At 38.1% G+C, this 19,182-nt stretch overlaps 1 protein-coding gene across 2 annotated transcripts in view; it reads right to left on the bottom strand.

The window, feature by feature from the left end:
- Positions 1-13,269: 13,269 nt before the first annotated feature.
- Positions 13,270-19,182, bottom strand: part of SRBD1 (S1 RNA binding domain 1) — a 247,656-nt gene continuing 241,743 nt past the window's right edge. For both annotated transcript variants that reach the window (XM_007190081.3, XM_057558645.1), the window contains exons 20-21: positions 17,491-17,675; positions 13,270-14,174 (exon numbers count right to left, since the gene is read on the bottom strand). In XM_007190081.3, coding sequence (XP_007190143.2) covers positions 13,885-14,174; positions 17,491-17,675 — 475 coding nt within the window. In that variant the 3' untranslated portion in view covers positions 13,270-13,884. The remainder of the gene's footprint in view (positions 14,175-17,490; positions 17,676-19,182) is intronic.

Genomic DNA, 19,182 nt, shown 5'->3' with positions numbered 1-19,182 from the left:
ACAGTAAGTTAAACAAAATGAGAAGACAGAGAAATATGCAGCAGATGAAAGAGCAAGATAAAAACCCACCTGACCAAACAAATGAAGAGGAAATAGGCAGTCTACCTGAAAAAGAATTCAGAGTAATGATAGTAAAGATGACCTAAAATCTTGGAAACAGAATGGAGAAAATACAAGAAACGTTTAACAACAACCTAGAAGAGCTAAACAGCAAACAAACAATGATGAACAACACAATAAATGAAATTAAAAATTCTCTAGAAGGAATCAACAGCAGAATAACTGAGGCAGAAGAACAGATACATGACCTGCAAGATAAAATAGTGGAAATAACTACCACAGAGCAGAATAAAGAAAAAAGAATGAAAATAATTGAGGACCTCTGGGACAACATTAAACGTGCCAATGTTCAAATTATAGGGGTCCCAGAAGAAGAAGAGAAAAAAAAGGGTCTGAGAAAATATTTGAAGACATTATAGGTGAAAACTTCCCTAACATGGGAAAGGAAATAGTCAATCAAGTCCGGGAAGCACAGAGAGTCCCATACAGGATAAACCCAAGGAGAAACAAGCCAAGACACATACTAATCAAACTAACGAAAATTAGGTACAAAGAAAAAATATTAAAAGCAGCAAGGGAAAAACAACAAATAACATACAAGGGAATCTCCATAAGGTTAACAGCTGATCTTTCAGCAGAAACTCTACAAGCCAGAAGGGAGTGGCAGAACATACTTAAATTGATGAAAGGGAAAAACCTACAACCAAGATTACTCTACCCAGCAAGGATCCCATTCAGATTCGATGGAGAAATTAAAACCTTTACAGACAAGCAAAAGTTGAGAGAACTCAGCACAACCAAACCAGTTTTAAAACAAATGCTAAAGGAACTTCTCTAGGCAGGAAACACAAGAGAAGGAAAAGACCTACAATAACAAACCAAAAACAATTAAGAAAATGGTAATAGGAACATACATATCAATAATTACCTTCAATGTAAATGGATTAAATGCTCCAACCAAAAGACACAGACTGGCTGAATGGATACAATAACAAGACCCATATATATGCTGTCTACAAGAGACCCACTTCAGACCTAGGGACACATACAGACTGAAAGTGAGGGGATGGAAAAAGATATTCCATGTAAATGGAAATGAAAAGAAAGCTGGAGTAGCAACTCTCATACCAGATAAAAATGACTTTAAAATAAAGACTATTACAAGAGACAAAGAAGGACACTACATAATGACCAAGGGATCAATCCAAGAAGAAGATATAAGAATTGTAAATATTTATGCACCCAACATAGAAGCACTTCAATACATAAGGCAAATGCTAACAGCCACAAAAGGGGAAATCGACAGCAACACCATCATAGTAGGGGACTTTAACACCTCACTTTAACCAGTGGACAGATCATCCAAAATGAAAATAAATAAGGAAACACAAGCTTTAAATGACACATTAGACAAGATGGACTTAATTGATATTTATAGGACATTCCATCCAAAAACAACAGAATACACTTTCTTCTCAAGTGCTCATGGAACATTCTCCAGGATAGATCATATCTGGGGTCACAAATCAAGCCCTGGTAAATTTAAGAAAGTTGAAATGGTATCAAGTATCTTTTCTGACCACAATGCTATGAGACTACATATCAATTACAGGGAAAAAACTGTAAAAAATACATACACATGGAGGCTAAGCCATATGCTACTAAATAACCAAGAAATCACTGAAGAAATCAGAGGAAATCAAAAAATACCTAGAAACAAATGACAATGAAAACACGATGACCCAAAAACTATGGGATGCAGCAAAAGCAGTTCTAAGAGGGAAGTTTATAGCAATACAATTCTACCTCAAGTAGCAAGAAAAACCTCAAATAAACAACCTAACCTTACACCGAGAGCATTAGAGAAAGAAGAACAAAAAATCCCCAAAGTTAGCAGAAGGAAAAAAATCATAAAGATCAGATCAGAAATAAATGAAAAAGAAATGAAGGAAACAATAGCAAGGATCAATAAAACTAAAAGCTGGTTCTTTGAGAGGATAAACAAAATTGATAAACCCTTAGCCAGACTCATCAAAAAAAAAAAAAAAGGGAGAAGACTCAAATCAACAGAATTAGAAATGAAAAAGAAGTTACAACTGACACTGCAGAAATACAAAGGATCATGAGAGATTACTATAAGCAACTATATGCCAATAAAATGGACAACCTGGAAGAAATGGACAAATTCTTAGAAAAGCACAACCTTCCAAGACTGAACCCGGAAGAAATTGAAAATATAAACAGACCAATCACAAGCAATGGTATTGAAACTGTGATGAAAAATCTTCCAACAAACAAAAGCCCAGGACCAGATGGCTTCACAGGCGAATTCTATCAAACATTTAGAGAAAAGCTAACACCTATCTTTCTCAAACTCTTCCACAATATGGAAGAGGGAGGAACACTCCCAAACTCATTCTACGAGGCCACCATCACCCTGATACTGAAACCAGACAAAGATGTCACAAAAAAAGAAAACTACAGGCCAATGTCACTGATGAACATTGATGCAAAAATCCTCAACAAAATACTAGCAAACAGAATCCAACAGCACATTAAATGGATCATACACCATGATCAACTGGGGTTTATTCCAGGAATGCAAGGATTCTTCAATATACAAAAATCAATCAATGTGATACACGATATTAACAAATTGAAGGATAGAAACCATATGATCATCTCAATAGATGCAGAAAAAGCTTTTGACAAAATTCAACACCCATTTGTGATAAAAACTCTCCAAAAAGTAGGCATAGAGGGAACCTCCCTCAACATAATAAAGGCCATATATGACAAACCCACAGCCAACATCATTCTCAATGGTGAAAATCTGAAACCATTTCCTCTAAGATCAGGAACAAGACAACGTTGCCCACTATTATTCAACATAGTTTTGGAAGTTTTAGCCATGGCAATCAGAGAAGAAAAAGAAATAAAAGGAATCCAAATCACAAAAGAAGTAAAGCTGTCACTATTTGCAGATGACATGATACTATACATAGAGAATCCTAAAAATGCTACCAGAAAACTACTAGAGCTAATCAACGAATTTGGTAAAGTAGCAGGATACAAAATTAATGCACAGAAAGCTCTTGCATTCCTATGCACTAATGACGAAAAGTCTGAAAGAGGAATTAAGGAAACACTCCCATTTACCACTGCAACAAAAAGAATAAAATATCTAGGAATAAACCTACCTAAGGAGACAAAAGACCTGTATGCACAAAACTATAAGGCACTGATGAAAGAAATTAAAGATGATACAAACAGATGGAGAGATATACCATGTTCTTGGATTGGAAGAATCAACATGGTGAAAATGACTATACTATCCAAAGCAATCTACAGATTCAAGGCAATCCATATCAAACTACCAATGGCATTTTTCACAGAACTAGAACAAAAAATTTCACTTGTATGGAAACATAAAAGACTCCGAATAGCCAAAGCAATCTTGAGAAAGAAAAACAGAGCTGGAGGAATCAGGCTCCCTGACCTTAGACTATACTACAAAGCTACAGTAATCAAGACAGTATGGTACTGGCACAAAAACAGAAATATAGGTCAATGGAACAGGATAGAAAGCCCAGAGATATACCCACGCACATATGGTCACCTTATCTTTGATAAAGGAGGCAAGAATATACAATGGAGAAAAGACAGCCTCTTCAATAAGTGGTGCTGGGAAAACTGGAGAGCTACATGGAAAAGAATGAAATTAGAACACTTCTTAACCCCATACACAAAAATAAACTCCAAATGGATTAAAGACCTAAATGTAAGGTCAGACACTATAAAACTCTTAGAGGAAAACATAGGCAGAACACTCTATGACATAAATCACAGCAAGATCCTTTTGAACCACCTCCTAGAGAAATGGAAATAAAAATAAAAATAAACAAATGGGACCTAATGAAACCTAAAAGCTTTTGCACAGCAAAGGAAACCATAAACAAGACAAAAGACAACCCTCAGAATGGGAGAAAATATTTGCAAACGAAGCAACTGACAAAGGATTAATCTCCAAAATATGCAAACAGCTCATGCAGCTCAATATCAAAAAAACAAACAACCCAATCTAAAAATGGGCAGAAGACCTAAATAGACATTTCTCTAAAGATATACAGATTGCCAACAGGCACATGAAAGGATGCTCAACATCACTAATCATTAGAGAAATGCAAATCAAAACTACAATGAGTTATCACCTCACAACAGTCAGAATGGCCATCACAAAAATCTACAGACAATAAATGCTGGAGAGGGTGTGGAGAAAAGGGAACCGTCTTATACTGTTGGTGGGAATGTAAATTGATACAGCCACTATGGAGAACAGTATGAAAGTTACTTAAAAAATTAAAAATAGAACTACCATATGACCCAGCAATCCCAATACTGGGCATATACCCTGAGAAAACTATAATTAAAAAAGAGATATGTACCACAATGTTCACTGCAGCACTATTTACAATAGCCAGGACATGGAAGGAACCTAAGTGTCCACTGACAGATGAATGGATAAAGAAGATGTGGCACGTATATACAATGGACTATTACTCAGTCATAAAAAGAAACAAAATTGAGTTATTTGTAGTGAGATGGATGGACCTAGAGTCTGTCATACAGAGTGAAGTAAGTCAGAAAGAGAAAAACAAATACCGTATGCTAACACATATATATGGAATCTAAGAAAAAAAAAATGGTTCTGAAGAACCTAGGGGTAGGACAGGAATAAAGACGCAGAAGTAGAGAATGGACTTGAGGACACGGGGAGGGGGAAGGGTAAGTTGGGACTAAGTGAGAGAGTAACATTGACATATATACACTACCAAGTGTAAAATAGATAGCTAGTGGGAAGCAGGCACATAGCACAGGGAGATCAGCTCCATGCTTTGTGACCACCTAGAGGGGTGGGATAGGGAGGGTGGGAGGGAGGCGCAAGAGGGAGGGGATATGGGGATATATGTAAACGTTTAGCTGATTCACTTTGTTATAAAGCAGAAACTAACACAACATTGTAAAGCAATTATACTCCAATAAAGATGTTAAAAAAAAAAAAAAGAAATTAAGTACTGATGCATGCTACAACATGGATGAACTTTGAAAACAGTATCCTAGGTGAAAGAAGCCAGTCACAAAAGACCACATATTATATTATCCCAATTACATGAAATGTCCAGAAGCGGCAAATCCATACAGACAGAAAGTAGATCAGTGGCTGCCTAGTGCTGAAGGTGTGGAGCAACTACTAATGGGTACAGGGTTTCTTCTTGGGGTAATGAAAATAAATTCTAAAATTTATTGTGGTGATGGTTGCAGAATTCTGTGAATATACTCAAAATCATTGACTTGTACCCTTTAAATGGTGAATTATATTTCAATTAAGCTGTTACCAAAACCAAAACCCAAAAAAGAGCAAGGTGAAGTTTCCCGAGACAAATTTTCGATTGCAGACTATTTTCCTTGGTCCTGGCTCTATTCACTGGGGCCAGCAGCTTTTATTAGTGAAGACTTGGCCAAAGCCCAAAGGAACTGTTCATCTGTGCTTTGCCTTGAGCAATTTATTTTTAAATAACCCTTGTCAAATTAGACATACACAGTCTGGTTTTGCATATCCTCTCCTATGGTTTTTGATGTTTTTATCTTGGGGATGGGGTGGGGCATCAAGGGTATGTTTTCCTCTTTAAAAGATGTGATGGGTTAAGGGCCAGTTAATTGTCAGTTTTAGTTTTCTTGGTCCCTGACTCACATCCATTTTCAACTCCAACAGCTTCCATTATCAATCACACAGGAGCCAAACTCTCCATGAGGCAGAGAGATCTCCCCACTGCTCTGAATTCCTAATTTTTTCTTGAATGGATCTGTGGCCTCTGCTCAGTGTTCTTAGAGATCTAGGTGGGAGGGAAGTAATCTAAGGGAAGCTTGTAAACAATGAAGAAACAGGTTTTTTTAGCACCTAGGTTACCTGGTGCTGCTATAAATTGTGAAGCCAGGGCTGGGGAGGTTCTGGGGCTGGCTTGCTTGAGAGCTGGTTGGGGAGCCTGGGTTAGAGTTGAGTTCCACAAGTACTGGATAGGAGCAAGGGATAAGAGGGGTAAAAGAGGGAGACGGTGAGTTCATGAGGTAGTGAATCATGTAAGCTAAGTTAGTTTGGAGGAATCGCAGTCCTAGTGCTCCAGAGGCTGTACTGGACCTGTTTATGAGGTTCCCAGATTCATTCGCCTCCTCCTCAGCCAGAAACTCCATAGGAAGCACTGTTTGCAGTGGTTCATACACTTATCATGGAACACATTAAGGTAGATATGGGGGTACTGATATGGCAAGATGTGCATGCCATATTGTAAAAAACAAAAAATATATATATATAATCTGACCCTGATTTTAAAAAAAATCTTCATATATGAAGGAGTGTATATATAGAAAAAGGTTGAGGATATACATAAATTATAAAAGGTGACTACTTCTTAAATGACAAGGGACTTTTCCAACTTTTATATTTCATTATTTATACTTTTTATAATATATGTATTTTCAATCAGGAAAAAATATATATATATATTTATAATAAAATGACCCAAAATAACTTCAGATGTTTCTTGTGGGTGTTACTACAGGTAAAGTGACAGTATATCTTACTTAGTTGTTTTGGTTATTGAAGTAGCAAATTATACCAAATTTGACTCAATTGGCCTTTTGAGTTTTAGCTCCATGGAATCATTTTAACCCTGTGAAGCAAAGAATCTGAACAAGCGTTAGGTTTGACTTTCACTGGTGCCACCTTCTCTTTCATTGCCAAGAGACTTAAACCTGGGAAGGAGACGGGCGGATGTCAAATGATCAAAGAACCAGCCACTGGGATGGGAGAAAGGCAACCAAAGTCTTGCTCCCTTGAGGAAATTTCCCGAGTTATTGTAGACCTGGTCATAGGAGATGGAAAGTTTGTCAGAAGTGGGCCGCTTTCAGTAGCAGGCTGTCATTCTTCCATTACTTGACTGCTTTTGCAAAAAAAATACTGCAACAAATCTGGAGACTTATACTTGGCCTAATTGCTTGGATAAAACAAGACTTGAAACTTGAGACAAAACAAAGCTGGGCTATTCCAATGCTTTTTTCTCCCCTTCCTCACCCCATCTCTCCCTTTACCACTGTATCTTTAACTTTAGATTTTTCTGTAGGATTGAGCTACATAACATTTCAGACCTGTCACATTAGATGAGCTATATATAGTTGTGACAAATTCTCTGCTACCTGAGAGGTTTCCCTGTAGTATTTAAATTAATAATTTATTTTCTTTCTTCAGGGTTAGACTTTTTTCTTTAAAAAATATTTAGTGGGGGGGATACTGCAATCCTTATTTAGATTCTTGATATGAGGTAAGAGAATAGCAAATCTTTTCTGGGGGTGGTTTTTAAATTAATTTCTAAAAAGGTAATTTTTAGTACTGACAGGACAAGAGTCTGCTTATCCCACTCTCCCTCTAAATAATAAATGCAGCCATCATGCACAGAATCCTCCTCACCATGTAAAATGAGTGAGTGGGAAGAAATCTATATCTTTCTTCCTGTGGAACGGACTGCTTTGGCAATGAGCCCAGTCATTCAGGAGTTCTCCATGATCTGTTATTTAAATCCAAACTCATTATAACTGATTTTAGGCAGGAAGCCAAAATAAAAAGATCAACTAAATATATTTTTGGTTTTTCCATCCTGTCCTTTCTTTCCATCTCCAATTTTAACACAAGTGCTAACTCTGAGGTCAGGGTTAGATGTATAGACACCCTCAACACAAGCACTCCATTAATCCAAAACCAAGCATTCCAAAAGGGTCTTGTGGCTTCAGATGAGATGGGATGACACTATATTCTGAAGTAGATAGCAGCCAGGTTTAACTCCAAAATGCCCATGATATTTAACTTAAGATATTCTTTGCTGCAGCTTAAATTCTAACTCCTCTAGGCTACAGACATCACCAAGATACCATATTCATCTTTCATCCCCAGCACCTGGCACAGGGTCTCAGGAGGTGTCCAACAAATGTCTTCTGAATGGAACTTTTAGGTGTATAGGCCCATGTTTCCTCTATTTTTTCTTGTGTGCCAAAAACATGGCTATTTAGTCAGTTCTCAAAGCCCTTCTATGTTTGTTTGTAGTTCTTTTAAAATTTTATTTATGTTTAATTCATCTGGAACTAATTTTTGTGTTAGTGTGGCAATATGATTTTGCCCCAATCTGGAATACCACTTTTAACATATATTAAATTCCCATTGATTTAAAATTCTCTGCTTATTCCACTCTTCTGTTTATCTATTCCTGTGCTAGTACGACACTATTTAAATGATAGAAGCTTTTGTGTATACTTTAATATCTTACAGGACAAATTCCCCCATATCATCCACCTCAATTATTCCTTTAAGATATTGATTTGACCTTTTTCACACTCTTCCAAATAACTTTAATTTTTAATTTAAGTTTAAATAAACAAACAAACATACAAACAAAAAGCAAAGTTGATTGAAATGATGATTGAAATTTTGGCAAAAGTAGATACACCTACATCTATATCTGTATCTATCCATATCTATCTATCTATTTAGATATGATAATTTTTGGAGGACTGATCTTTCTACAATATCATGTCTTCCAGTCCAGGAACACAGTATACTTTAACATATTCTGCTTTTATTTCATATTCAGTAGTAAAGTTTTATAATTTTTCTTCATATTAATCTTGCACATTGCTTATTAGATTATTTTTAGATTTTTAAATCAATCAATCAATCAATTAATTAATTTTTGGCTGCATTGGGTCTTCATTGCGGTGCACGGGCATCTCATTGTGGTGGCTTCTCTTGTTGCGGAGCACGGGCTCTAGGCGCGCGGGCTTCAGTAGTTGTGGCACACAGGCTCAGTAGTTGTGGCTCACAGGCTCTAGAGCGCAGGCTCAGTAGTTGTGGCGCACAGGCTTAGTTGCTCCGCGGCATGTGGGATCCTCCCGGACCAGGGCTCGAACCCGTGTCCCCTGCATTGGCAGGCGGATTCTTAACCACTGCGTCACCAGGGAAGCCCTATTTTACATATTTTATAGTGTGGTGTTGTAATATATAGGAACCATTTATTCCATCATATCGTCTAACATGATTAAGGAAAACTGGATTTTTCTGAACACTTATTTTATATTTAACCATTTTATTGAACTCCTTTATTAGCTATTTATTCATCCAATCAATCAACATTCGGTGAGTACCTATCACATGCCAGGCATTTTTATATGTAGAGGGGGTAGGGTACAGCACAAATGTATATCAGGGAATACATTTTTCTGTAAACCTCCATTCGCCCCCCAGTAGCTGAAATGAATATATGAAGCTCTTGTTTTTCTCACATAGTGTGAAGTCCAGAGTAGGCAGTTAGCACAAGGCTGCTTTAGTACCTCCACAATGCCAAGATGGATTCAGGAACTTTCTGTCTTTCTGTTCAGCAGTTGCTATCTAGTGCTGGAGATGCACTGTTTGCCCTCCAGCACTTCCACATTCTACATGCACTCCAAGCAGGAAGGAGGGCCAGGGCAAAGGATAAGAAAAGCATAATAGTTGAGCCTGACCCCCCAACTCTTTCTAGCCTTCCTAGAACCTCCCCATGGCTTTTGCCTACACTCTCTAGCCAGAGCTATAGCACATGGCCACATCCACATCCACTAGTCACATTACTGCTCCCTTCAAATGAGAATTCCCTTAGTAAGGAAGAAGGGGAGAATTCTGAATATACATCTAGGAGACTGTGCCACAACAAGACAAAATTCCTGCCCCTAACAGAGATGGTCAAAGAATTTATAGCTGAGTGCCTTAGATTTCCAACAACCCAGCTCTTGGATCTCTCTCTGCTCCGTATTATTTCTGCTCATTCCATTGGTGATCTTAAACAGTCTCACGGCTGTAAGTACAGTTACACGCTGCTGACTACCAATTTACGTCTCCAGCCCAGCCTTCTCTCCTGAACTTCAGACTGAAATAGTCAACTGTCTACCTGTCATTTCCACTCAGATGTCTAATGAATATCTCAAATTTAACCTGTCCAAAATGAACTTCTTCACCAAAACTTCCCTCCTATCTTAGTAGATAACAATTTCATCCTTCTGGTTCCTTAGGTCAAAAACCATCCTAGACTCCTGTGTGTCTCACATCTTACATCCAATACACCAGGAAACCCTTTTTGACTATACCTTTACCTTTGAACTGTATCCGGAATCCCACCACTTCTCACCTTTTCTAACACTAACATTCTGGTCCAAGTCACCATTACTTTATATCTGCATTACTGCGACAGTCTCCAAAAATCCTTGCACATACAGATAATCCTGAATTCTCAGTTCTTTCACTTCCTCTTCTCTAATGAGCTTATCCTTGTGCCCCTACCATGCCCTATCCATTGTTACAAAACCACTCCCAAAACTGTAATTTCAGAGTTAATAAGCATCCAACTTTTGACAACCACTCTTTCCCATCCATTATACCCTCTATTATTCCCACTATAACAATTGCTCCATCAGGACCTATAATCCATCAATCCTACTCTTTCTCACTGCTCCTCACTCTCCCCTCATATTCTTACTTTTCTTCTCATTGCGCTTAAATTCCACGTTCAGTAATTTCATTGTTCACATGCCTTCAACTTCCTTGCCCTTCTTTCTATTGTATTCACTTGGCAAACTCCCAAACCTTATTAGATCCATCTCTCCACCTAATCTGGAGCTGTACCACATAGTTGATGTGGATGAAGAAATATATAACCAAGCTGACTGATCTTACATTCAATTGATCACTAACCTGGTAGAACATTTAACACGGCCTGGAAATCATACTCTGTTTCCCTAGGTTTTTCACTTTTTTCTTACCTTTTCTTTTCTTCTCGAACTTTCAACTCCTTCTTGCTCTGATCTTCGGTCTCAGTCTTCTTTTATATTTCAATAAGAAAAATAGAGGCAATACAAAGAGACCTTCCATGAGCACCCATCATCTATCTTCCTTCCTGCATCTGTGCCCACATATTCAATCTTCTCTCTTTTAATATGGATGAACTCTTTGTATCCCTCTCTTAGACCAATCACTTGTGCACTAGATTCTATCCAATCTCCTCCACTCAGTGATCTCATTCTGGTAATTCTCCTCTTTGTCTCCTGTATCAAATTTTCCTGGATCCTTTCCATTTGCATATATTATTATTTCTTCTGTCTTTAAAATAAATACAATAACTCTCCCTGGACTCCATTTCCCCCTTCCAGTCACTCTTTTTCTCTTTTTCCTTTACAGCAAAACTCCCTGAAAAAATTACCTATTTCCAACCTAACTCCTCTTACTCTCTCTTAAATCCACTCCAATGAGGCTCTCACCTCCACCATTTATCAGAAAAAACTCTTGTTAAGGTCAATAAAACATTTGTCCCAGTTAAATTACGGTCATTTTTTCATATCTTAGTTAAACCCCAATGAAACATTTTCTGACTTTTCTGAAAAGGTCAATCCATCTATTATATGCTGTCACCATTATATTGCTTATAATTTTATACTTTTATATGATTTTTTGATTAATGATTCTTTCTTCCTCAATAAACTTCAAGCTCCATAAGGGCAGGGATAATCTCTATTTCTCTATCATAATTGCATGGTCAGTGTTTAGCACAACGCCTGGCACAAAGGAGACCACTAACACAATCTGGAAAAATGAATGCTTTTTTATCATCATCCCCGTTTTAAACTTGGGAAATGGAGGCCCAGAGAAGCAGAGGTACCAGCTCAAAGGCACACTGTAGATTATTGGTAGAACAGGGACTAGAACTAGTTGAATGTACTGACCACCAAGCACCATGCTGCATTCTGGGGTTACAAGATAAGTGAGACGTGCCTCTCTTCACCCAGCCTACACCTTACAGAGCACCACCATGTTTGGGCTGAACAGGACAAATCATGCAACCCAGTGCAATATCAAGTCCTCCTTGTGTCCCCAAGGGCTTAGCTACCAGGTCAACAGAGCTGCTTCATACTGTCGACTGCTCTGTTCTTGCATTCAAAGTGCCCAGGAAGAAGGCCTTTTCCCCCAAAGCATTTGTCTGACTATGTATGGTGGTGGATGTTAACCAGACTCCTTGTGGTGATCATTTCGCAATATATACAAATATCAGATCATTATGTTGAATACCTGAAAATAATATAATGTCATATGCCAATTATACCTCAATTTTTTAAAAAAGCATTTGCTTGAAATTACATTGCATGCTTCAGAATAAAACTCTTCAGGTGCATATCACTCGTCACTGATCTACAAACTAGGAACTGGGAGGAGTGAACGGGAAGGTCAACTTAAAGTTACAACATTAAGATCCGTTGTCAGTTGAAGACCAGTAGGAGAGAAAAAGCGTTTCAGAAATGAAATCATCAGGCGAACAGGAGTTGAGTTATACAACCTTTAAGGAACCCACTTATTAAAAATATCTATGTATACTGGTTGGACGGCTGCATATTTCAAGAAAATAAACCACCAGTCAGAACTGTCAATAAACACAGTCCGATTTACCACTTTGTAAGGGACTGTTACTATTAAGGTGATCATATGATTTATTATCCAAAATGGGGCACTCTGGAAATAAAAAGTGGCACTATTAAAAATTATGCCGGGACAATGAGTGTTTACCAGGACTGACTGTCCCAGGCAAACAAGCAGGATTGGTCGCCCTCTTTAGCAACCATCCACTCGTTACACATGAAGAAAACCAGGCACTCATTCAGTCATGCAAATGACTCCACCAGGGAAATGAACCACAGCAGCCAGAATGGACAAGATACCCATCCAGTGTGGGCTCTGTTTAAATCATTTTTACCCTGTATGGTCATGCTAATATTTACCATCTCCACTGAATAAAAACAGAGTTAAGAGGACTGGCTTCATCTACTTGTTTTTCTTGCCCCTTCACACCTGATCTGTATTGAATCTTTAGGCGGGCCATTTCTATCCCCATCTGGAGTTTGATCTTAATGCTTAAGAAAGAATATGCCTTTCTGTGATAAGTCAAACAGAAAGTCATTCTTCAAATTAATAGAGGCTTCCCTTTTCCCCAAAGGCACAGTTAGTTGGCTTATATGAAAGTTGTATGAATATGTGCCACATCTTCTTTAATCAAGATTGACTCTTAGATCATTCACTGAATCAACATAGCAAAAACAAGATCACTAGCCACAAAATTTTATTGTAGGGAATAATACATATATCCTTCTGAGAAATAGTTCGAGCTATTCACTTGATGGTTATGAACACATCAGGATCTGTTTTATTGGGATATCTCTGGTTTGCCTGGCAAAGGAAAATCATGAGTCAAGTCCAAAAGGCCTGATTTTTAAAAAATATCTATAAAAAGAAAGGAGTAAGTACTGCCAGCCCTACTGTCATGAAACATTGTACAATTTAAATCAAGAAGATAGTTCCATACAAATCCAGCAAGGCATGTTGGCAAGTAGAAGTGAAACAATCCATTATACAAAATGCAAAAGGAGTCAAAGATGAGTTATAAAAAATAAAATTTTGGTCAGAAAATCATTACTACATAAAGCCAAATAAAGATGTCTATTAGTTGCTTTTTTTAAGGGGAAAAGAAATCAAACCGTTAGCTCTCTATTTATCCAGAAGGAATAATAAGGAAAGTGTTCGGAAAATACTTCTGATATTAAGTGAATTCTTTCTCATCTGCTATCTAGAGCTCACAAACATCTGACTTATTCTTGTCAAACTGTAGAAATGAGGGAATAAAAATCAGTGTTTGGCCACCAGTGGCACACTCACAACACCCGAATGAGGTCCAGAGTAATCCTAGATCGGGGAATGTCAATGTTGAGTACTTGGACTTCCACTCTTTCTCCAGGGCCCAGCCCAAGACTCCTTCTCTTCTTCGTCTTAGAAAGTTTTGCTTCTGTTACATTTCGTATGGGAATCAGCCCTGATCTCCCCACTCCTATATCCACAAAAATTCCAAACAGGGTGGCATTCTCGACTTTGCCTGTAAGAACTGTCCCAACCTGCAGGTCTTCCAAGCAGACTATGCTTCTCTTGAAATCAGGTTTATCGAAATCTACAAGGAAAGGGGAAAAAAGACAGTTTGTGTAAATAATAAAGCACTGTTAGACACAACATAGATCAGTGAGTAAGTATGGACTATGTATCGATTGTGTGCCCAGACCAGTATTAAGCATTGAGGGGGGATGTAAAAGGAGCTGAAGATACAGGCCTGCCTTCAGAGAAAAGGCATCCTAGTTGGAGAAACAGCATGTGCCAAGTAGAAACAATTCAAGAAAATTTACTCAGACACTTCCTTCTCCTCAAATTCTATCTTGCTAACACGTAAACATTAACACTATACATAAGGACTAAAATTTTAGATTAGAGAGTCTTATTTTCTTCTTTATGAGGAGGTGATGAGAAAGTATATTTGTTCAATGAATATGCAAGGCTAAGTCACAAACACTGAGAAAATAAGACCCTCGGAGATAGAAGATTGGGAGTTTTTCCCCCAGTACCTGAATTCTCAAACTGTTTAAAGGGGGTAGAACATACATTAATGTTTAGTCAAATGTGGATGAAATTTAAATGGTCTTCTCACTTTTCTCCATAAATTCTGAGCTCAAGGATCAATTCCTATCCACTTTGAATATATTTATCCAATCAAAATTTATGGATTCTTGATTATGTATTGCTCAGAAACCCAGATTCGCTCCTCATCTCCTTTCTCCTCTTTCAATTCAATTCATACAACATTTATTAACCCCTATTATTACCTCCTGGCCAGGCACTCTGCTGGGTGCTTGAGAGACAAAGATGAAGCATAGATCTCTGTTCTCAAGTCCCTTACAGCCCTCTTCCCTTGTTCGCTCCAGTACATTTCTCTGTTCATTAACACTACACACCCAAAGGTAGGCACAAAGCCGGCCAAGGAATCGTTATGGCTTTAGTTAAAACAAAACAAAAACTACAACAAATGTTTTATGGTGGAGAAGGTTACAACTCACAATTTAAAGGGGGCTTTTGGATTATCTGTGGATTCCATTTACCCATTTACCCATGCTCCTCTTGGCCCCCTTTCCTAGGATTACTGAATGTTGATTCTAATAACAAAGAACACATTCTATGCTCCAATCTCCTTTTACTAAGACCTCATTTTCCCCTCCGCCCATTCCATTTCCTTTTCCTCCACAGCTGTTGCCTTTATCCTGATTACTTGTTGAAGCTATCCTTTACATTTGTATTAACAACTGGTCACCTCTTGGTTCCCCTCCCCCAGCCCAACCATACTGAAATCAAGGTTTTTAAAAAATTCACCTTTTGCCTTTAAAACAAAACAAAAACCCTCTTTAAACCTGAAATCTCATTTTCTTCATAAAAAAGCAATATGTTAACACTGGAATTGATTGTGTAGAATTCCATCTGATGCTGCAGCAGTGAATTCCAAAAACAAAAAACCCACTGAATGCGCCATTACACTGGGCAAGGACTGTGTCAAAGCAAAGTGAAACTAAGTTGTTGATCAGGGTCAGAGGTAGGATGGTTTCTGAGGCCCCATAGGCATTGTTTTTATGCTTAGAAACTTTTTTTCCCCCTTCTTTCTTACAGAGGTCCAGCTGCTACAGATTCCCCAAGGGTTCCTGATCAGCTGCTTAGTTTAATTTTGCATGGAAAATCAGAGTCAAGAACTACTTAACATGTTTCTGAAGACAGCCTGGGCCACTGAGAAATCAAAAATCCTCCATGTACCAGGCAAACTTTAACACTTTGATTGCCAAGGCTACATATTCACTCCTCTGTCACCTGGATGCCTCTGATGAACTCAATTATGGAAACTAGCAACCAGAGTGTTAATAAAATAGAATTGATTATGTCACTGGGAAAACAGAAGACAGGATGAGTATGAAGAAAGAATGAGGCAAGAAAGGAAATAATTTTGAGAAAATGGAGAAAAGAAAAGAGATGTAGCATAAATACTGTAATACAGAAACATCCAAAATACTATCTGCCTCTTCAAAAGTAAGACTGTCTGCCTTCCTTCCTGGGGATGTTTTTAGTATTAAAACGAAAGTTCTCAGACATCTAGGAAACTGTGACTTACTCTAGGGCAAAAGTTTGTTTCAGAGAGATTTATCTGAAATTTCACTTGTCACAGTGATAAACACTGCAGTAACTGGTAAGCTCAGTTGAGAGCCCAGGTGCATCTGTTTCTGCTCAACCAGGTAAGGACCAACTTAGCTGTTGGTTGTTTAAATGAACTATATAATTTGAGTATTGATCTTTGCTCTGAGTCTACAGTGTAACTGGGATAATGGAGCAATCAACACCAAGACCGAAAAATAAGATGGACAAGAAAAGCCAGTACAGAGAATATTTGCCAACCCTCTAATGTAGTGGTTCTAGGCATAGCACCCTCAAATCCCACCGTGCTTGAAAACCACTGCTCACTTAGTATTCCTGCTAGATAACACCTAGGTGGAATTCACACATAAGAATACCTGCAAAGGGAGATGGATTTGTCTACTGAAATATTCACTTTGGATGGACCACACAGAGGCTTCTACTCCTGCATTTCTGGCATAGGTCTTACTGTATGTTTCATTTTATTTTTCTCCAACCTTAAAATTAATTTCAAACTTACACAAAAGTTGAGGGAATGGTACATTGAGCTTGCTGGGTAAGCACAAATTCCCTTAAATCTTTTCAAAGAAACCGCCTCAACACAGCCTAACCCAGAATGAAAAGAGCCAAGCCCTAACATGGTATCATAAAGCTGGTGTGAGACAAGCACAGATTCATTTAAATCTAAGGGCTTCCTATTCAAATTTCCTTGGGAAGTAGGTCATTTGATACCTTAATTCCTTCTCACCGGGTCATTGCTCTCAACAGCTATGGCTGTTATACTTCCCTCACCATCTACCTGTGCTGAAAGCTGAGAGACTTTTAGTTAGAAGGAAAATCAACAGAGAGATAGTATCTTATTTGTTCAATGTGTTCATTGACATAGAATCCAGGAACTTGGAAGGCTGTAATTGAGGGAGAAGATTCACTTTAGTTTGTGAATCGAATGCTTTACCTTGGACTTCTGACTCTTATGAGGTAAAAACAGTTTACAAAAGGATCATGAAGAATGTGTGCCTCTATGCACATGCCAGCACATGCATGATGCACTTAGTCTAGTGTGATGGGAAATAAGCCTGGGACAAGGGTTCTGGAGACCTGGCTTTTAGCTTCGGCTTTGGATACTAACTAGCTGCAATGACTTTGAAGGAAGGTCACTACGCTTTAGTTTTCTCATGGATAGAATGGGAGAATGGAGAATCCAATGGCTTAGGATTATTGTGAGCTATGCAAGTGAAAGGTGCTGTTATTCAAGTTCAGTTGTTTACCTGTTCGAAAGTCAAAGCTCTCAGGCTGGCTGAGACCATCTATGATGACCTGTAAGGTGTGTACTGTTGTTTGCAATCTTTCTGCAGTTTTCTCTATTCCTTCTCTGTCAAGGAATGAATTTATTTTTTGTTGCATTTCAGGCTTGCCAATCTCACACAGTGTCCCTCCAACAAATGATAAAAACCTGCAGAGGAAAAAAAAAAAACCCAACACTTATTAATAATATTACTTATTTTCCAATCTCCTTACACAGGTCACTCCTTATTCATCTCAGATCCATATATCAATGAATCAATTGGTCTTTATTGAAAATCTACTATGTGTCCCATGCCATAATAGATGATGTGTCTTGGGGAAAAAAAGGGAGGGGATAACTTTAGGTTTTTGTGCCATTTTCCAATGAATCACCTGCTCAGAATCAGCACCAGAAACGTCTTACAGTGCAATGTTCATTAGAGTTTAGTGTCATATATATTTTCTAAATAAGGATACCTATATTTGCTTCATGTTTCCCAAAATTTCAGTTAGGAAAACTTACTTGAATTTAAATTATTTATTAGGCAAACAATAAATTGATGCTATCAAAATCTGGCAAAACATCCAACAAGCATTGCCAGCTTTTGACAAATAAATCACTCTACTCATATGCCAGATCATTCATTGCTCTTTACTTCTGTGTACCCATGATGACAGCGTTACCTGTGCAAGCATACACTCAACCTAATAATTCTCAAATTCCATCAACAGTCAAGCCTCACATGGACTAAATAATATCAAGTACATTAAGCATTCAGAGTCAACAGAAAAAATATGAGGGGATTATCAAAAAGAAAAAGTAACTTTCTTCCAAAATGGAAGCATTGCAAGTAAGACCTCAATTGTATAATCTTTTTATTTATTTATTTATTTATTTATTTATTTATTTATTTATGGCTGTGTTGGGTCTTCGTTTCTGTGCGAGGGCTTTCTCCAGTTGCGGAGACCGGGTGTCACTCTTCATCGCGGTGCGCGGGCCTCTCACCACCGCGGCCTCTCTTGTTGCGGAGCACAGGCTCCGGACGCGCAGGCTCAGTAATTGTGGCTCGCGGGCCTAGTTGCTCTGCGGCATGTGGGATCTTCCCGGACCAGGGCTCGAACCCGTGTCCCCCGCATTGGCGGGCAGATTCTCAACCACTGCGCCACCAGGGAAGCCCACAATTGTATAATCTTAAGATTAATATTACTTTATATTCTTTACATATTATATAGCTGCAATATTTATAAAATAAAAACATTTGTCTTTCTCAATTTCCCTTTGCTATGTTTACCATTTCCCTTGCTTGTACAGCTGCCTCTCAATTACTTAGCTTTGGAGTTCAGTAATAAGTTAATTAAGAAAAAAACAATTATAGGGTTAAGCTGAATTTCCCTTCAATCTCATCTGAATATTAGGTTGTAGCTTACTTTCTTGATAATCCTTGGCTGGGTAATTTTCTACATCAAGTTCCATTTCCTATTATTAATGGCTCTTAAAAAATGTCAACACAGTAATCAGACAGATAGTGATACTAATGCCCTCAAATCCTTTCCTCTAAAGATGTCTTTGGAATACAAACAGGGGAAAAGGAAACGGAGGCTTGTCTATGATCAGAATTGAGAGGTATCCCATTTGTCAGGTTGCTGCATGATCACAAAAGGAATGCTTGTGATTT

Source organism: Balaenoptera acutorostrata, chromosome 12 (genome assembly GCF_949987535.1).
Source record: "Balaenoptera acutorostrata chromosome 12, mBalAcu1.1, whole genome shotgun sequence".
Classification (NCBI taxonomy): Eukaryota; Metazoa; Chordata; class Mammalia; order Artiodactyla; family Balaenopteridae; genus Balaenoptera; species Balaenoptera acutorostrata.
The sequence above is the reverse complement of the archived record's forward strand: the minus strand, read 5'-3'. Positions and strand labels throughout refer to the sequence as shown.